Source organism: Staurois parvus, unplaced genomic scaffold, assembly GCF_062004578.1.
Source record: "Staurois parvus isolate SC_StPar_1 unplaced genomic scaffold, SC_StPar_1.0 ptg000453l, whole genome shotgun sequence".
NCBI lineage: Eukaryota > Metazoa > Chordata > Amphibia > Anura > Ranidae > Staurois > Staurois parvus.
Window position 1 is genome coordinate 698,267 of NW_028318249.1, and position 21,729 is coordinate 719,995.

The following is a 21,729-nucleotide window of genomic DNA, read 5'->3' on the forward strand; positions in this document are numbered from 1 at the left end:
AGCTATTGCGCTGAATGTCCCTAATTTAGTACAACCTGGAGAACTACATATTGGAATGGTGGATTGGTAGGCCGGACTTGTACTCAGTCATGGAAGCTTTACATCTATGAAGTTACCTATTCCACTAAGCTACATATACCAGCTTTGATTGTTTACATATTGCTGTCCGCTCTGACCGCTACCGCTAGGCATGAATTGCTTTGCTTTCTAAGCTATTGCGCTGCATATCCCTAATTTATTCCTGCTGTGTCTTCAACTGCTGCTCCATTAGTATTCAGGAGAAGGATTGGACACCATTCATCCTGTTTTGGCTATTATATTTCACTCTCTGTGGAATGTATATTTATACATCTTGCTCTGGCAAGGAGGTTATTATTTATGGATGGATAGGACTGCAACACAACTACATAACGTGTGCTTTATTTATCTATTTCTCCTGAATTTATTATTACCATGTGGGTCTTTACCATCATTTACTATCCATTGTTTATCTAATGGACCTATTATTGGAATAGAGGCTACCATATACCCCGATACTCATACAATTGGAATTATTTAGCTTTTTACTAATAATTGCATGTGGCATTACCCACGGCATATCCCGTTGTATGGTCATATTAAGGTATCTGGATGCAATCATTTTGATTATCTGTTTATGTTTTGTCTAGTCTGTTTGCCTGCATTATATGTATCTCTATATATGTTTTAAGCTAGCCAGTGCTTGTCACTTACACTGGTAATTTTTTAAAAGGTTTTTCACATGTGATATGTAAAGATTTTTGATTAAGGATTTATACTCAAATAAACCACATTCATTTTCTATACCAGTCCTTACATTTTGTCTTCAAAAGTAACCACTATACCCCTAGATTAGTTTTTGCTTCTGTAATGCTCCTGTGATGCTTCAATGATGCTTCGATTATGCTTTTTGAAGCTTTAATAAAGCTTAGCAAATGCCCTGTGTGTGTGTGTGTGTTGAATTTCGATTTTGTTGTAAAGGGGCCCAGGAGTACCCCAACTTAGCATATCCCCAGCTCTTTAGTACCCTCATTCAGCAGATCCCCAGCTCATTGGCACCCTTGTTCAGCAGATCCCCTGCTCAGTAGTACACTCAGCTCTGCTGATGCCCCACTCAGTAGTACCCTCAGCTCTGCTGATGCCCCACTCAGTAGTACCCTCAGCTCTGGTGATGCCCCACTCAGTAGTACCCCCAGCTTTGCTGATCCTCTGCTCAGTATCAACCCCCAGGTCTGCTGAACCCCCGCTTAGTAGTAACCCCCAGCTTTGCTGATCCTCCTTTCTCTCTGGTCCCCACTCACCTCCTCCTATATTTCTCCCACGGTGAGCACCACGTGTGATATTGCTAGTGTTTCATGCTCCGGTCCCCCAGCCCTGCTGTTCCTCTGCTGCTCAGTCCTCTCTCTCTAGTCCCCGCTCACCTTATACTATAGCATTCCCATGTTGCAGACCACGTGTACTGTCTGCTGGTTGCTCCGCTCTAATCCGGACCCCACTCACCTTCCTTTTGCTCCACACTAGGCACTAGATGTGAGGATTGCAGCAGACACTTCCAGTATATATACACATGAGCCAGAAGTGACTGCTTATGAAGTCCTTCCAGTTTGATTGTTGGTTTTCCAGTGCATCCTGGGATATATCATACCTGCAATACCTCCAAAGCAAAGCTAACTCAAGCAGGTGCTGTTAGTGAGTTTTGTTATAGACTTCAGTGGAGGCTTTGAAGCCCCAAGAAATCGACACGGGGTAACATATATGTAGTGAAGCAAAGCAACGTGTAATCAGGAATGTGAGCTTACCATTTTATTTGGTGGCAGGTGCTTTGATTGGCATTAAGAGTGCTTTAAAAAAGCATGTCCAAAGCCACATTTTGAAGCATAAAAGAGCCCTGTAAATGAGTCCTTACAGATGCATATCAGTTTTGGGTGGCCTGACTGTTTAATGAGATGAAGTTTCAAATACATTCCATGTATGCACCTTAAAGGGATTGGTTGCATTATCTCAGCTGCCATTGAAGAGCGGAGCACCAAGGACAGCAGTAACCAGTTACTCATTGTCTTATAGATGAGGACCGATTGTCTAAGAGAAAGAGTATTGGAGAGACAATATCCTTGCAAGTGGAAGTGGAGTCACGGAACAGCCCTGAGAAAGAGGAGGTAATGTTGATCTGCTGCATTGACGTATTATATTATAACGCCTTTCTTAAAGCCTTGAATGAAGCTGGCTAAGTGCTGCTGTAAAATTGTGAATAGGCAGTAGGAGAGAACTGCAGGCCATTCACTGGACCTGTGGGGGAAAGATGAGGGGGAGTCAGATTATATTATGATGAACATCATACAATTATTGACTAGAAACCGCTTAAGGCCATTTTCACACAGGCACACTGATCAGGTCTGCCTGGCAGTTCTTCAGTCGGACCTGATCAGAAGTTGCATGGAGGTCTATAGACAGGTAAATGTAAACAGACTTGAGTCCATATATGTTCACCTACCTCCGAACCATCCAAGCTCAGAAAAAAACAAAACAAAAGGATTGTGCCTAGGAATGCCTACTCGTGCTGGGTGCAAGGAAAATAGAAAAACAGCATTTTTGCTTGCACATGACTGGATGATGGAAGTCAGCAAAGCTTTTGCTCATTTACTAAGCTCTGGACCCACCGCACTTGAAAGTAAACAGACTTTTTGCCTTTAATAAATAAATCCCTTTTTCTGTCATGTGGAGCAAGATCATAGAATTCCTTCTTCAAGTTTGTTAGCAGGAACAGAGCAGTAGTTTTGTTCTTCATTTTAAAGGAAACCTATCACATTCTAATTAAATCAACTGGTTATTAAGAAAAGAGAATTATGGCTGGATATATCATTTGGCTTAGTTTTCTTTAGAACAGGAGTCAGCAACCTATAGATTACCAGTAGATCACGGCCAGGTGACTGGTAGATCGCAGTCTGGGCTTGGTGACCCACCATCCCAGAGTATCAGAGTGCAATGCAGAGGGATTACTTGTAAAGTTCGGGCTGCAGTAGGGAGCAAGAGCCGCATGAGCCGATGCCTCCTCTGTAATGCCGGCTCCTGTCCCATACCAGTGATACCAATCGCACTCCACCTCTTATCCCGGCTAGCAGCCTCCAGAGTGGTGCCAGCAGCAGGGAAGAAGAGATCTTCAGGTCAGTATAAAGCAATACACTGGACAGAATAGTATGAGGCGGCTTTCACACTGATGTGCTGCGGTTTACCCACACCACGGGTGCAGTGCAGTGTACCTGGAGCTTTCCTGGGGTTTGCTGTGCTTAGCCATAGACTTCTATTATATCCTGCGGGTTTGATGCACTTTCTGAAAGTGCTCCACACCTGCAGGATATAACATAAGTCTATGGCACAGTGCAGCTAGCTCAGGAAAGTCACAGATGTACTGTGCTGCATCCCGGTGTGGGTAAACCGCAGTACATCAGTGTGAAAGCAGCCTCATAGGAGGCTCAGAACAGCAAGGGCTCATTTACATTTGCAGTTTGGGGGGTTGGTAAAACCCCATAGTTAAGACTTTTTACCACCTCCGCCCCAACCGCACTCTCATTAGCTGCAGTGGCCAGGGGTGTACACATGTCACAGCCGCAGCAGGAGTTATACACCCTGTCATGGTTGGTGGGTGTAGCACCTGCCAAGCATGACCCATTCAAGTGAGTGAGGCCGCTCTACAAGTGCCCTGAAACCTTGTGCAGTACAGCAAACAAGGGGTTAAAGAAGGCAGCATTGTATTGCTTTCTCACCTCCTACTTTAACCCCTTGGAGCCCGCAGAAGCATGCAGTTGTGGGGCGCTTGCACTGTGGCCCCATTTACTTGAATGGGTTGCGATTGGCGGGCAGCAGTACCCATCAAAAGCAACAGGGGGTGAATTCCTTCTGCGGCACGTGTACACCTTTGGCTGCTGCCTCAGCAGCAAAAGGGGGGAGGGATTGGGGGAGGTAAAACCGTGAATCGGCCACAGGGTTTTACCACTTCCCAACTTTATGTGAACAAGCCCTAAGGGCTCATTCACAAGTGCAGCAGGCACTGCTGCTTCTCTGAAAACAATCCAAATGTGCTTGACAGGATATGAGGAGGTGGTATGTTACCTCCTCACCATCTGATTTGAATCCATGATTGCCGTTCAATGCATACGATTGCTAAATGGTAGTACGGAAATTAGATGTTCAAATCAGGTGTGAGGAGGCAATACTGTGGCCGGTGATCTTTGACTTCTTCCATGTTATTCAGGTAGATCTCCACCTCTGTAAGGTTGCCTACCCTTGCTTTAGAGCCTTCACAATTGTTTGATTAACATACAAAGCTCTATTACTAATATACAAAAACATGAAAGCTGAACATACCAAATATACACAATAAAACCTTATGTCAACATTTCCTGTCTTGTCAGAAAAGACAACTTTGGTGTATATTTTTTTTCTGAAAGTCTCCCCTTTGGGGTGCCGTTCTTTCTTAGTCAGTGGTACTGTATTTGAATGTTCCTTTTTTTATATACTGTATATACCATTACTTATACAGTACATAGTAAAGGCCTGCATGCTGTACTGTATCTCTTCCCATACAAGACAATGGGAATGCAAAACTGGCTTGAAGCAGGTCAGAAGAATGTCAAATGCAGGTCACATACGCCTGTCAAACTGATGTCAAAAGCTTGCTGCATTTGCCCATCTAAGCCTATCGGAAGTAGCCCTTAGGCTAAGTTAAGCTTACAACACAGAGTTAAATCATATCTAAACCCAAAAACAAACATGTAATCTATTGCATCTTACTAGTCCTTAGATGTGGTGGCTGCATTAGTTTTCTTTTTTCATACTGCAGATATTTTCAGTCCATATCAGGAGAGCAGTCTGTGGTGATAGCCATGACTCCCACTGTAGATAACAGTGAAGGGTGACATAGCCATCCAGGGACAGAAAGTGTGTTATTTGCAGGATCACTATAGAAAATAAAGCACGCTTGAAAAAAGAAAACTATTGCAGCCACCACATCAAGGTGACTAGTAAGCTGCAATGTATTGCATTTTTGGTTTTTGGTTTAGATACACTTTAAGCTTACAATATAGAGTTAAAGCATTTCTAAATCCAAAAACAAACCAGTACTACAGTGTGTACACAATTATTAGACAAGTGAGTATTTTGACCGAATCATCATTCTTATGCATATTGTCCATCTCCAAGCTGTATATACTCGAATGCCTATTGAATTTACGCATATCAGGTGATGTGTATTTGTGTAATGAGGGAGGGTGTGGCCTAAGGAGATCAACACCCTCTATCAAGGTGTGCATAATTATTAGGCAGCTTTGTTTCCTCAGGCAAAATGAGCCAAAAAATTGATTTAACTGACTCTAAAAAGTCAATAATTGTAAAAAGTCTTTCAGAGGGATGCAGCACTCTAGAAATTTCTAAGATATGGGGGCATGATCACATAACCATCAAACGTTATGTTGCAAATAGTCAACAGAGTTGCGTGTTTTTCAAACAAAGACACAAATTAACTACCAAACATTTGAGAAGAATAAAATGTGAAGCCCCCAGGAACCCATTATCCTCCAGTGCTGTCATATTCCAGAACTGCAACTTACCTTGAGTACCCAGAAGTACAAAGTGTTCAGTGCTCAGAGACATGGCCAAGGTAAGGAAGGTTGAAACCTGACCACCACTGAACAAGACAAATAAGTTTGAAGCGTCAAGACTGGGCCAAGAAATATCTGAAGACCGACTTTTCAAAGAATTTATGGATTGATGAGATGAGAGTAACTCTTGACGGATGGATGGCTCCGTGGCTGGATCAGTAATGGGCACAGAGCTCCACTTCGACTCAGATGCCAGCAAGGTGGAGGTGGGGTACTGGTATGGGCTGGTATTATTAAGGAAGAGCTAGTTGGACGTTTTCGGGTTGAAGATGGACTAAAAATCAACTCCCAAACCTACTGCCAGTTTTTAGAAGACACTTTCTTGAAGCAGTGGTACAGGAAAAAGTCTGCATCTTTCATGAAGACCATGATATTTATGCAGGACAATGCTCCATTGCATGCACTGAAGTACTCCACTGCGTGGCTAGCCAGTAAAGGCCTTAAAGGTGAAAGAATAACGACATGGCCCCCTTCCTCACCTGACCTTAATCTTATTGAGAATTTGTGGGCCCTTCTTAAATGGGATATTTATGGTGAAGGAAAACAATACACCTCTCTGAATGGTGTCTGGGAGGCTGTGGTTGCTGCTGCACAAAAAGTTGATCGTCAACAAATCAAGAAACTGACAGACTCCGTGAATGGAAGGATTGACTGTTATTGAAAAGAAGGGTGGCTATATTGGTCAATGATTTTTTTTTTTTTAAAATGTCAGAAATGTTTATTTGTAAATTTTGAGTTGTTGGTTTATTGTTCTCACTTTAACAGATGAAAATAAACAAGTGAGATGGGAATATTTTCATTTTTCATTTAGTTGCATAATAATTCTTCACACTTACCGTTTCCCAATTGTGCACACATCGATATTCTCGTAAGAAAGACAAAACCTCACTTTACTTTCTTACATATTCAGGTTTGAGATTTATTAACATTTTGGATTCATGATCGAGAGCACTGTAGTTGTTCAATAATGAAATCCTCAAAAATACAACTTACCTAATAATTGTACACACAATGTATATTGCAGCTTACCTGATCCTGCCAGAAATGTTGTGCCCTTGTCACTTCCTCTAAGCTGAAAAGAAAGCACAAGCATCTTTATCTTTATTGTGTGAACTGCTAGTCCTGCCAGTTCACCATGTAATGGAAATGAACAAAAGCAGGCATGTTTGAAGTGCAGCCTGGTAAACAGCCATGCCTCTATAGATATGATGGAGAAACCGGTGTAGACACAAATGGACAGGGAATGCGTTACTGGCAGGATCACCTGGTGAAAATAAAGGAAAAAGCCTGAAAACAAAATCATGGAGCCACTACATGGACTACAGCTGCAATATATTACAGTTTTGTTCATAGGGTTGCATACAGCTTAACTCTGATCCTGTAAGTCAGTGTCCACAAGAGCAGGCATCTCTGTCGGGAGAGTTCCCCTTTATTCCTTTTCTGGTATCAGACCTCAAAATATTGGATTTCCCATCATTTCCTATCACAATAAAAATGGTCATCAGGACAATTAAAAGAGTGGACCTCACCAGCAGAGACAAAAAGTGGGCTTTAGATACACAACATTTTTATTTCTTATTATATGTGTACTTTACATGGTTTTATGCTGCATTTATGTTTTCTCACTAAGAAATTCTCGTACTGTTTTTCTTTTAACCATAGTGAATTATTTTCATTTTCTCTTATCAGAAAGCTCCAGCAGAAGAGATAACGTTTGAGACGTTAAAAAAAGCAATAGGTGAGTGAACCAAACTTATCGGCATTATTTTTTTAAAGGGGAATTGTAGTATTTTTGCAATTTTTTTTTATTCTATAGTGCTTCATAGGTTTTTGCACTAGGTGGGCTGGTTATCGGCTTTGTCTACATCTGGCAAACTCTAGATGTAGACAAAGAGAAATTTTTGCACCTGGGTTCCCAACCTTGTCTACCTGCCCAAATCATTATGACAGCCTTTTTCTTATTTTGTAAGTTTTATTATGAGTGCAATCTAATCAGCACTGAAAATGAAGGTAATACAGAACTGCAGAAATGGGGAGGAGGGGCTACAACAATCTGAGGCGTGCATAGGACCTATCAATCAGGATTCTTCTTCAGTGATAGTTTGTCCATTGTTACTGTGCAGATTGTTGCTCTGCTGTCTTAGCCAGTACCTCAGGGGAGGAACCTCTGTCAGCAGCTAAAGCAGGCCTTAGTGGCATGGTGTGAAGATGTTTGGGCTCTGAGTTTCGTTGGCTCTGGGTAAATGCCTCTACACAGCGCAATCTTCAGCCTCCCTGCTCTCCCCAAACTATGCTCTCTAAACACTGCACTTCCTCACACCCCAGACATTCTTCACCCCGCACCCAGCCGGCTCCAGAACTGCAGCCAAGATGGTGCCTGGACATGAGGCCTCACAGCACTTCTCCCCTGCTCACAGTGGTGGCTCTCCTGCACCATCACCTCCTCGCAGGTACTGTGCCCTAGTCCCTTTTCTCCCTCCTGCTCAGTGGACAGGTCTCCCCCTCTAGCGGAGTTTAACACCGCAGATGCTGACGGGGACATCAGGGAACATTTCAGAGCTCTCATGCAAACAGGCTATAGAAGGGATCAGGGAAGACACTGTGGCCCTGGGGAATAGAGTAGAGGCCCTGGAGACCAATCATGAAGAAATTCTGCAGACTGTTACTACACTGCAGGAGACCGTTATACACTATGAAGATGTATTTAACTCCTTATTAGACAAATTGGATGACCATGAGAACAGAGATAGGAGCCAGAATATCTGTATTCGTGACCTTCTGGAGGCAACCCGCACACCTGACCTGTTACCTACGGTGCAATGCCTGTTTCGCCAAGTCTTGGGTGATTCTGCTTCTGAAACGATTGAATTGGACAGGGTCCATAGAGCCCTCCTACCTGTTCCTCAAGCTGCGGATAAACCACGGGATATCATTTGCAAATTGCATAGATATTCTGTGAAAGAAGCGGTCATGAAAGCTGCTCACAACTTGCCACATATCGATTTTGATGGTGCCAGCATAGCCCTTTTCCCAAATTTATCCAGGAGGACTCTCATGCAAAGGCGTGCTGTTCGCTCCCTGCTAGATGCCCTGCGTGCAGTGAACGTGCCATACCGATGGGGTTTCCCTTCCCGGAATGGCAAGACCGCAATCCTGCATACTAAGGATGACCTATCGCACTTTCTTACAACACTGGAACTTTCACCAACTGATTTCCCAGACTGGATATTGCATACAGTAGTTCCATCCCGCTTCCGCAACGTCTGGATCGCTGTCAACAAGCGTCTTCTAGAAACCGCAGGAGAAACCGCACAGGCTGCAGGGGCCTGGACTCTGCTTCTTCTCCCGCAGCATGATTACCCTTGATCTCTTAAGTAAGGTTCCTCTCCCGCACTTGTTGCTCTGACAATTGTGGTTAGATTCAAGTGCTTTTCTCCTTTTTGCTTGCCTACTGCATTCTCATTAAACTTCTGGTATGGCTGTTATTCGATAGTTCATACGGGAAATGCATTTGTCAACTTTATATCTGCATTTGGGTCTTCTATTGTTGCACTTAGTTTTATAACAGTTGGTCATGCTTTTATTATTTGCACTGTTATAAAACATAACTATTATGCACTGCTGCTGATTTCACTGCTTTGTATATTGTTATATTTTACTGGATTTGCTCAGGGGTTGCTAAGTGATGTTTTTGCTATGTCCTTGGTCATTTCCCCCACATTAGGCAGGTCCTCTGGTGGAGGACTTACATGTTGTGATTTTGCAGTGGGGGTGACACCCTCGGTGAGAGGTTCCTTCCCTCTCTCCAGGGGTATCATGCCTTTTTCCCTGCGGACCTTATTATTATTATTATACAGTACTTATCTAGCCCCAACAGGTTTGCTCAGCGCTGTACATTATAGTGGGGGACAGTACAGTAACAAAACAATGATTGTTTTTCTTTTTCTCTTTTTGTTTTTTTCACTGGTTCGATGTGTTTTTTATCCGGGTGATTGAAAGGATCCAAACTCATCTGTCTGATAATGCTTATTCAGTGTATGTAGCCCTGCTAATCTGAAGGAGAAGTATGCTATACATAGTTGGTTGTGCACCCCTTTTATGCTGTTACCATGGCTAGAAAATTGAACATCTTGTCCTATAATGTTCGGGGGCTTTGCTCCACGTAGAAGAGTGGCTGCCTTTGGCGGGAATTGCGTCACCTGTCCCCAGATGTTATATTCTTGCATTAGACAGCACTTCACTGCCAACTCCACTCTCTGCATTCCTCTTGTGACTTTTGACCAATGGTATCATAGTACATCCCCTATTTCTAAGGCCAGGGGGCCGTTTCCTATTTCTCAAAGGTTTAATACATGGTCATAAATATACCTTTTCAGTGATTTAAGCCCCGAATTCCCATAGTATTAATTTCCTATCTACTACCCTTAAAAAATTGATGGATTTTAGGGAAGGTGTGGTGATTCTGGGGGGTGATTTTAATATTGCCCTGTATTCTTGTCTAGGTCCTCTGGCAAAACGTCTCTATCTTACCATGCATTAAAGCATGTTAAACAGCTTTTACATGCTCTTCACTTGGTGGACAGCTGGCTGGTGACACATGCCTGAGATAAGGACTTCAGCTATTATTCGAAGATGCATGATTCCTACTCGCGTCTAGATCTTTTTTTTATTGACCAATTTAAACTGCGTAATGTGGTTTCTTCTTCAATTGGTTCCATAACAATTTCCTATCATTCTCCTGTGATGTTGTCTATTCGCCCCCCAGCTGCTTACCAGACAAAGAAGGTGTGGAGACTTAATGAGAACCTGCTGGGTGGCCCAACTGTTTTTGAAGCGGTCTTTCGTTCACTACAGTTTTACTTCAAAACTAATTCCCCTGAAGACATGTTTACACAGGTGATTTGGGAAGGTCACAAAGCCGTGTTCAGGGGTGAACTGATAGCCCATGGCTCTAGGATTAAAAAAAGAAAAACAGAGGGAGATTGTGGAATTGTTAGATAAAATTCATGCCCTAGCACTTAAACATAAGACATGCTTTGACCCTTCAGATGCTCAGGCGCTGGAAACCTTGCACACCACACTCTCTCACTGCTTAGACCGTAGAGCCAGGGACAAACGTAGATTCTATGCCCATCGCTTTTATGAACGTGGGAACAAATGTGGCTGCCTCCTTGCTAGACAATTAAAAAAACAGAAGGCTATACGTCATGTTCATGGCTTGACAACACAGAATGGACAAGTGGAGGACACTCATGCTATCGATGGACTGTTTCAACAGTTTTATGCCTCTCTTTACAACCTCCCTACCAACTCCCCTACTGTGGATGACATGACTTAGACTACTACTGTGCAGGCCTACATACAGGACTCCGCTTTCCCTGCTTTCCCCTCATATTATTGAGGAACTAGAACTCCAGATGACTGCTGAGGGATTGGGAAAGGCTTTGCTGCCCTTTCCTTGGGCAAAAGCTCGGGACTGGATGGCTTCACTAATCAAGATTATAAGAAATTCTTCTCTATCTTTGCCAGCCCAATCTGTAGTTATTTTAACTCGCCACTAACAACCCATTGCCTCCAGAGGCTCTCCTGGCCCATATCACCATATTGCAAAAGCAAGGCAAGGACCCTTAATATTGTGCCAACTATAGGCCCATATCTCAGTCCCGGTACTTATGACAGAACTTCAACAGTTTGGTATCTATTCCAACTTTAAAATAAATTATAATAAATCTGTTGTGCTTCCCATCCATGTTCCACCCCCCATTGTCTGAATCGCTGCAACAGTCTTTCCCCTTCATGTGGCGGAGGGACTCTTTATCGTACTTGGGGTTTCTCCCGACCCTAAACTTTTATATGACCTTAACTACGTCACATTGCTGACTGGCATATTAAAGGACTTACAGCAATGGTGGATCCACTCCTTAACCTGGTTTGGCAGGGTGAGTGACTTAAAAATGACGATCCTAGCAAGGATTATATACTTTTTATATACTATACCTATTACCTTGCCCCAGGCCTTCTTTAAACGGCTCTGTAGGGCATTTTTTACTTTTATCTGTCATGATAAGCACCCTAGGTTGGCACACGACATCTTACGTAGACATAAGAAGGATGGTTGAGTAGGGCTCCCGGACATGGCTCTGGTGCGCATTCTAAACTGACAGCATGATGTCCCGACTAAACTGTGAGTTTCATTAGAGAAATCAATTGCGGGGAGGAATCTAGCGGGTATCCCTTGGATCCCAACTGCTTCCAGAGGACTCTCTGACTGGACGTCACCCCTGACTCGAACCACATTGGCAGTGTGGGATAGAATGAATGGGTCCGGATTATATGATCCTGGGACATCCCCATTAGCTCCACTGGGGGGTTATCCTTGGTTCCCACCAGGAAAGGATCTTGGATTCTTTCGCTCCTGGGGAGTGGATGGAGATTTTTCCTGTGCCAGATTTGCCCCTCAGGGTACCCCCTACCTATCCATGTATTACGTATGGGACTTTTCCACTTGCAGATTGGAGGCACCGTCAACCTACTAACTTCTTAACCGGGTTGGACCCTAAGCCGCGACCTAGACATACCCTTACGACATACGAATCTATGTGCACTAGAAACCCAAACTCTAGACCTTTATTATCCCAAATGTATAAACTAGTGTTGAGTATGCATTCTACGTCGGTTCCGTATTACATAAGGGAATGGGAAAAGGAACTGGCCTTGGAACTTACCCTACTTCAGATACATAGGATTATTAAATTGACGCGTACTTCTTCCATCAGTACCCGTATCCAAGAGTCTTCTTATAAATTTCTCACTCGATGGTATAAAATCCCATCCCGTTTGGCGCAGATATTTCCCACTGCCAATGTTCGCTGTTGGAGAGGCTGCGATCAACATGGTACATTTCTTCACCTTTGGTGGATCTGCCCCAAAATTAATGCCTTTTGGGATGCAATCACTCCTTGGATCCAGAAACTGACCTTAAGCCACACAGAGAGACCTCCCTTTGCCTCCTCTTTCACGTGACCTCATCTTCTGTGAAGTTGCATAAAAAGAGCATCACTCCCCATCTACTGGACGCAACTATTTCCTTGATTTTGTTGTTTTACCCACCTGGGTGTTTTTTGTTCCTAGAGCAGGGGATTTTTCTTACTCTGCCTTATTTCCCTAATCCCCCCCCCCCCCCCATTTTTTTTTCTTTCTTTTTTTTTTAGAGGAATTGTGTTCCTGGGTAACAATGGTACCCAGCTTGTGTAGGGCTTACAATCAACATTTATGGTTTATATCTGCTGCTGTATGTCCTCTAGTTTCTTGTTTTTGTTTGTTTACCTGGTCACTGTGAACATATTTGGTGATACTTTTGTATAATCTGAAAATGTTAATAAAGATTGATTATAAAAAAAAAAGAAAATGAAGGTAATACAGTTCTACTGCTTATTTCTATATTTTTTTTTTTCAAATTCGGGGTATTAAGCAAGGAATTAAAATATCCCGCTTATAAAGTAGATCATGCAACCATGAACAACGATCGTCTCCTTGCAGGGAGCAATATCATATAACGATACCCAGAATGTGGTTGCTTTGTACAGTGCAGAACAAATCTCATTATTTTTTGCATGCATTACTGTAATGCACTATTCCACCCCAGACATTTATTTCTGCAATCTGAGAAGCCCTGTTTCAACAGAGGAACTCTGTGACCTCTTCATGTGACTGGCAATACTGGAAGCAGAGAGAGCAAATTTGCTTTGGCTGAAAAAAATACTGTATATTCCCAGTGGTACTGTAGGGTGTTTTCTGGATTCTGGCTGCTGATAAATGCAGATAACTTTTTCGCTGCTTATCATTGACAATTTACTAATTTCTTGCACTTGCTGCCTTTGTTCTTTAATCCCTTAACTCATAGAATGCAGAGTATTCTCACGTGAAGTCCTTAATCCAAGACATTATTGTAGCAATTTAAGGTGCCTGTGTGCGCATTGTTGAGAGTAGGCAATTTCACAGGTAAACATGCCCATGGAAGCATGTCCCGAACATGGTCAGGCCAAAGAGTAGGCAGAAATGTTAATCACCTTGGGCACTTCAGTGGTAGGAGGGTGCCAAAAGGACAGGGCCTGCAACCCATGCAATTAGGGGGGATAGGGAGGGGGCACTCTGGCCTTTACTCCCTGAGTGCTAAAGGATCTTGCCCAGGATGCTCTGTGTGGTCAGGCTGTTACAGGCAACATCACATTTGAGATGCTGGGGGCTAATAGGACTGCAAAGAAAAGATCACCTGATCCTAAAAGCTCATTTACCACTGCCAACTACTGTCAAGGGGCATAGAGAGCATGATCAAAGTGCTGTATGGTAGGACTTTGCAGTTGCAGATAAACAAAAATGTTTAGGATAATAGAAAATAGAAAGAAAACACAGTAGGAGATTGCTGCTGCAATTGTAGCGGTTAGACCTAACTGAGAATACATAATATGGCAGGGCGCGGGTCCTCCATATACTGCATTGTTGTGAAGAATCCACTAGAAGGTACTTGATGCAGTGTTTCTTTGTTCCATATCTGCTAGTGGATTCTGTCTAGAATTATATGGAGGCTCAAAGGCAGTAACAACAATAGCTTAGCCAAAACCTAAACTTGGCCTTTTACGGTTTTCTACTAGAGGGATAAGACCTTCCTGCATAGGTTTCATACTGCAATAAATACCCAGCAGTGATAAAAGCTTGCTCCACTTCACCCACAATGCAGAAATCCAAAGTTGCCCTCTAAACATAGCAAAAACTTTTCTAGTTTACATTAGATGAACGATTTTTTTCTCCCATCTTGCATTCCAGCGTCTTAATCTTATAACATTCATCTTTGTTTATTTTCATTTTTTTCAATGTTGCAAAGAGCTGTGAAATACTCTGTGGTTGCTTTTATTGGTATGTCTGACTAGTACCTGAATTCTTTATGGCATGGATTCAACAAGGCATAGGAAGTGTAGCCTCACACAGACTTGATAGTGATCTAGCAACTCCAGCTGGTTTGTCATCATACATTCATGCTGTGAATCTTCCAATCTTACCCTTCATTTTTACCATGTCACCAGTCTACCTCATCCCAGGACCTTCATTGACCCCTGCCACCAATCTACCTCATGCCAGTACCTTCATTGTCCCCTACCACCAATCTACCTCATATGAGAGCCTTTCTTTTCCCATGTCATCATTCTTATCTCATCCCAGATCCTTCATCTAACCCTGTCATCAATATACTTCATCCCAGAGCCTTCACCTCTTTCACCAATCTTACCCTATCCCAGGGCTTTCATCTTTGCCTGTCACCAATCTACCTCTTTCCAGAACTGTTCTCTAACCCCACCACCAATTTACTTCTTCTCAGAGCCTTCATCTAACCCTGTCACCAATTTACCTTTTCCCAGAGCCTTCATCTTCCCTTGTCACCAATTTACCTCTTTCCAGGGCCCTCATCTAACCCTATCACCAGTCTACCTCATCTTAGAGATCTCACTAATCTTACCTCATCCCAGAGCCTCCATCTAACCAGATGACCGTGTCACCAATATTACCTTTTCCACGAGCCTTCATCTGACTAATCTTACCCCATCCCAGAGCTTTCATCTTCTCCTGTCACCAATCTACCTCTTCCCAGAGCCTTCCTCTGACCCTGTAACCAATGTGAACTCATGACAGACTCTTCATCCTCCCATGTCACCATTACTTATTCCCAGAGCCTTTATCTTCCCTGTCACCAATATTTCTTTTCCCAGAGCCTTCTTCTTCCCCAGTCACCAATCTTCCATTTCCCAGAGCCTTCATCGGACCCTGTCACCTACCTTAACTCATGCCAGACCCTTCATCTTCCCTTCTCACCAATACTTCTTTATCCCAGAGCTTTCATCTTTCCATGTCACCAATTTTACTTTATTCCCGAAATAGGCAGGCAGAGGACAAAGGGCTAGTTATCAGTATTGCACATAGTTTCTCTGCATCTGATGTTTTTTCCGCATTACTGACTTGCCATGCCTTGTTCTGCACAGAGGCGGTCATCTTGGTAGAGGAGCAAGTTTTTGCTTCCTCGTGTCATTGCTGCCCCCTGATCACTGGTGATGTGATTACTCATGAGTGAGGATCAAAAAGCAGAAGGAGAGGTAGAGGAAGGACAGATATACATAATGAACAAAGCAGAAGAATGGAAATTCTTACACTGTAGGTCCTCAGGTACAGTTTCCCCTCCAGTAAGGAGAACAGTGATAAGCACAGCAGTGACATCACCAAATCTCACTCCAAACCTGGCAAGACTAGCAGTCAGATCTCACAATGAAAATTTACAGCTTTGAGGTTACAAAACAGGAGTAGGCACTGGAAGTGCAATGCTGTTTTCCAGGAGGACGTCAAGATAAAAGGTTGATTTTCAGGTTACTGATTAAGCACATACCTCTCTTCTATATATTTCCAATAGGAGAGATGATCGTTTTAGGTTCAGATTTGCTCTAATTAACATGTCCTTTCAATTCTAACATTCAGTCAAAGAGCACCTAAGCGCATTTGCCATTGTTTGCATGCTTTATGTATTGAGTCGCAGCTACATCATTTGCTGCTTGGTATGCATAATAAAGTGACCGCTGAGTGAGGTACCAAAAATAAAACCTGCTTTGACATTTTTCATTTTTTTTCATCTGTCCTCTTTACAAACTCTGCTCACTGTGTTTTACTGCTTGTAGTTGACAGTGTGGCTGTGGAAGAGCAAGAGCGTGAGCGGAGGCGGCAAGTGGTTGAGAAGTTCCAGAAGGCTCCATTTGAGGAAATCGCTGCTCATTGTGGAGCCAGGGTAAGACTCAGAAAACACACACCTTTAATCTTTACAAAAAGCAGAAAGGCGTAAGGATGATCCCTGCGGTCCAGAGAAAACTTAAAGGGTTAATTCACCTTACCAAAACCTCCTATGCAGTTAATGGACCCCTGTAGATAAAATTAAACTGTGCAGCTTTGACTAGAGTTGGATAATGCCTTTTGTGACGGACCACCTCTCACCCCGATTGGATGAATCCATTACAGAACTGTTTCCTCGCCGCTGGGACACATGACCAAGGCATTTTAGCTGGGCATTGCACCCAACACTAGACAACACTAGCTTAGATGCAAACTGGAACTCTTTATTGAACAGAAAAGAGGTTTTTATATATATTTCAGAAATAGGGGCAGTACCTGCATGAACAATAAAACAAATATTATACATTGGGATAAACATCATACACTGATTAGATAATGAAGTGACGTTGACACAAGGCTAATCCCATCATTTAGGCACCTCTAGGGACTATCTGACAGAAACAATAGGTGACTCAATTAACTCAATTAACAGTGGGACGAGGACACAGTAAACACATCCCATCTTAATAAACAGAATACAGCAAGAATCCTCAGCATCAGGTTGTTTTGACCTGATTAATCAGGGAGCCCACTCAGACAATCCAGTGCCTACATGGAATACACATGCTGCCTTTCAGGTGTCTGGCCACCACCGGTGCAATCTGTCCGTCATGAGACAAAACTCATACAATATTCCAACAGTCTGAAAAAGTGTCATTAATTTATCTTCATAGATTACTTGAGGGAGATTGTTAATAAGCATTTCTGTTCCAAATAGGGATGCTTCTCCAACCCAGTCCGCATGAGGGTCACCATATTTCCTCTGACCATTAACCTTTACAAGATTAATATTACATCTTTCTATCCACTCCAGAAGGGAAGATTTATTGTCTTTATGCAGAGAATTAGTCCAAGCCTCGCTCTCAGCATTAATCACATTGTTGTCCATCATTAAAGAATGATCTGCTCTCTTCATGGGCCATAATTAGTGGGTAGAAGGCTAGCTCCTGGTCCCATCCAAAAGCCAAAATAGTGGTCTGTCACATATCTCCCCCCTCAAAAGTCGGCTAACCAGGTCCCAGACCCCCACCTGGTCTGGACATGCATTAGTCGGGCAGAGTGAACCCACATATTCGGTCCACACAATCGCCATTCTTGTCTGCAGGGAAGAGCTGTCATTGGTAGGTGAGGGGCAGAGGTTGTAGATCCGCTGTCCGGCTACCAGCGCTTCAGCTGATAAGTATTTAATATTCCAGGGCTCAGTCGGCCACTGGAGAGAGACCCAACTGCCCCAACTCCCTGGAGACGTGAACACACTGTAGGTGCTGGACAGAGACAGTGGTGCTCTGCCCTGTTGCCAGCTCTTCAGCTGGGAGGTCTTTACCATTCCAGGGCTTGATCTGCTGCTGGGGCTAGGTGCTAACTTCCCCAGCTCCCTGGAGCCATGAAGACACATTCAATGCTAGGCAGAGGCCAGTGGCACTCTGCCCTGTTGCCAGTACTTCAGCTAGGAGGTCTTTACTTTTCCAGGGCTCCATATGCTGCTGGGGAGAGGGGCTGACTGCCCCAACTCCCTGGATCTGTGAAGACATGGGAGGTGCTGGACAGAGGCCAGTGGTGCTCTGCCCTGTTACCAGCGCTTCAACTGGGGACCCCACATCCTTCACTCTGGCTGACTGTTGGGGAGGGAGAGATACCACTTCCTCTTCTGGACTGTGGAACTGCCGCTGGGGAGGGAAGATGACCACCTCAGTCCCCCAGTCCTCATGAGGGCCACCACATTTCCTCTGACCATTAACCTGTAAATGATTAGAGTGTTACTAAACCCAGAACCATACATTCACTATATGTGCTCTCCCACAGTACACAGAAAATGGGAATGAAACTATTTTAGTAAATATAAACTGCTACAAGAATACCTTTTCTCATCAGCAGTTAGAGCAGTAATGTGACTTCTGTCAGTGTCCAGCAGAGCACTGGTTAAAACTTGTAGGAGGAGTTTTCATTCTCCTGTAGCAAGATACAAGACCTCTGACCTCTGTCTGGGGAGTGCTGATTGGCCCTGTGCTGATCACATGCACTTTCCCAAGATTAAAAATACTCTCTAGCAATGCACACCAAACTAAGCATGTGCAGCTTGTCCCTAGCCTCTGTTCTATCAGGAGATATGTGAGAGACATTGGAAGAAGGGGAGGATCAGAGAAGAAAGGATCAAACATCCTTTTTACACAATGCAGAGGATTAACTCCTTATGTTCCACAGTGATTATAACAAGCATGCTTTACTGCATATACAGACTGATTTCACTGTTGTGGGTTTAGTAACACTTTACTATTACACCTTTCCATCCAGTCCAGAAGAGAATATTGTATTGTATTTATGCAGAGAATTAATCCAAGCCTTGCTCTCAGTGTTCATTCTCTAATGATGGACAACAATGTAATGATCTGCTCTCTCCATGGGTCATAATCAGTGGGTAGAAGGCTAGCCCCCTCCAAGAGCTCCTGTCCCGGTTGGGGTTGTCACACCCTTGCTATAGGTGTAGGCCATTTCTGTATCTCCAGAAGCTTGGCTGACTCCCAAAGTTGCTATCATCAAATCTTGTCTTATTGCTAGTACTTGGCTAAGACACTCCCAGATGTTTTTGCTCAACCCCACCATCACAGGAGTGAGCTTTGAAACTCCCACGCATGCATGGTCCACTATCTCCTCCATTGCATTATTGCTGAGCTCAGAGCTACTCTAATGGGAAGAGAGAGCACATGTAAGAGGGTTTGAATCAGAGAAAGAGCTTACTCCCGTGATGGTGGGGGTGAGCAGTAATTGCTGTGAGTGTCTTAGCAACATCCTAGCAACAAGGCAGGACAGGATGATGTTGTCTCTGGGAGTTTTCCAGCCAAGCTTCAGGAAGTACATAAGTAGCCTACACCTATAGTGAGGACGTTTTTCAACTTTAATCAAAGCTGCACAGTTTGTTTTTTTCTTCAGATGCCCCTTATCTGCATGGGCAGTTTTTGGGTGAAGGTAAACTAACCTTTTAAGTTTCAGGACTGAAATATGCAAGTAGAGACATGTTCTTTTAAACATGTGCACATATCACTGAGCTCTGATGAAGGAAGATCATGTTTGCCCCTGAAACCCATTGGATTTTTTTATGTGATAATTTTATGAGCTACTGAAGCATTTTTAGACACTTGGTCTTTTAGTGTATATACATGTTTTGAGTCATTGTCTGGGTACCCCCTGTGGAGGCATGTTCCACATAAGCAGCCTTACACTCCAATCACATCGGGTGCAACTTGGCATGCGATTTGCATGCCATGTGACTTGCAAATTGTATGCCAAGTCACACCCTATTGTCCGCTATTAGAGCAGTCATATCGGTGCGGCTCCAACCAAGTTTCTAGTGCATGCCCTACGTTTGTTGTGAATTGCATAGACATCTGTGTCAGATGTCTTGTAAATCGCAACTGAGATCGGCATGTCACCCGATTTTTAATCGTACGACTTCACTGTACGGGGCTTACCAGAGTAAGTGATTATGGACTTTTCTTGTGCTGGAATGAATACGTTTTGAAGCCCCAGCACCTCTTTGATATATGTTATTGGATTCGCCTTTATTTTTTTGGTGTCAGTGGAGTAGACTTTGGGGGAGATTTACTAAAACTGGATCACTCAGAATCTGGTGCATGGAAGCCAATTAGCTTCTAACTTCAGCTTGTTCAATTAAGTTTTGACAATAAAACCTGGAAGCCAACTGGTTTCCATGCAGAGATGAACCAGATATTGCACTCTCCAGTTTTAGTAAGTCTCCCCAGTTGCTGCCCCTTCTGACTATTTATTTTATGTTTCCTCTTGCAATGTCCAATAAAAATGTTCAGCTTATATGTAAAGGATTTGAAATGGTACCAAAAAAAGTTTGAAAGCGGTTGGGCCTTGTCAGGTGTTGGTGGTTCCTGGAAGATTAGATTAAAGCATGTATTTTAAGGGTAACTAAAGAATAAAATAAATGTTGAGAACCAAAAGGAAAGAGAACTGGAGATAAGGTAGGAGGGGAAAAGGATGTAAGTGGTCACTCCAATAAATAAATGACAGGTCATGCCACCAGCACTTTTTTGGAGAATTTGTATCACATAGAAATTTTGTTTCTTTCTTTGCTGCTTTTTGTTTACTTCTAATTTACTTTTGCTGCACCTTATACCATTTCTCTTATTTTTCTAGGCCTCGTTGCTGCAGAGTAAACTAAACCAAATCTTTGAGCTGACTATACGGTAATAATCTTCATGTACAGCTTGTGAAATAAACCATTAAAGCTGAACTCCCAACAGCAAGATATACAGATTAAATAGGTTTATGAGAGCTGTATTACCTGCTGAAGGATTTGTATTTCTGTCTATCCAATTCTGAGATTTACACAGCTCTGCCACACAACACAATCCTGTCTAGCAGGGCTGGAGGCGAGACCTGATTTTTTTCTCCACTGCAGTTCAGTAACATTTACAGGTCTTGTCCCTCCCCAGCTCAACTCTGTCACTTTGCTCTTTGCTCCTATCAGCATGACTCCTTGCAATTCCACACTACTGTCTAAAATATGCAATCAAACAAAGGTTTTGTTTAAACAATTCCCGCCGTTGCTTCCCAGTCCTTTAAGAGAAACTAAATGCTGGGAGGCAGAGGTGGGCATTCCAATCATGTGACTGCTGTGATTTGCTGTCCCAGCGGTCACATGATTGGAAAGCTCCCAATCACAAGTATGCATTGAGAGCTTTTTGGTTCACATTCATTACTGTGCTGGGAGTGTGCTGTCAGCACAATAAAATGTTTACCTAGAGCCGCATATCTACGGCCTCTTAGCATTAAAGCTCACCCTCCGAGAGGCTGTATATTTGCGATAAGCCCAGCTCTGGAAAAATATAAAATTATCCCTTGCAGTGGCATTGCCGATTTTGTCTAGAGCAGAGGAGAATCCTTTATACTGATCCTCCGCTCCCCCAGCAGATGGCTCTTCTCCACGCTTTGGTGGTGGACTGTCCTTTGACATCATCACATCCAATGTATTACAGACCCAGCTTTGGTCTTGATGACGTCAGGACCTTAGACCACTGGAGCATGGGGACGAAGACACTGCAGAGACCAGTCTAGCTGAGGGGGAGGGCTGGGATGGGTAAATCTCCTTTTTTGTTCTCCTGGACCA

At 43.3% G+C, this 21,729-nt stretch overlaps 1 protein-coding gene across 2 annotated transcripts in view; it reads left to right on the forward strand.

Annotated features, from left to right (window-relative positions):
- Positions 1-21,729, forward strand: part of LOC149453054 (protein EFR3 homolog B) — a 374,094-nt gene that overhangs the window by 345,378 nt on the left and 6,987 nt on the right. For both annotated transcript variants that reach the window (XM_089688739.1, XM_089688740.1), the window contains exons 19-22: positions 2,083-2,174; positions 7,362-7,410; positions 16,388-16,494; positions 20,757-20,806. In XM_089688739.1, coding sequence (XP_089544865.1) covers positions 2,083-2,174; positions 7,362-7,410; positions 16,388-16,494; positions 20,757-20,806 — 298 coding nt within the window. The remainder of the gene's footprint in view (positions 1-2,082; positions 2,175-7,361; positions 7,411-16,387; positions 16,495-20,756; positions 20,807-21,729) is intronic.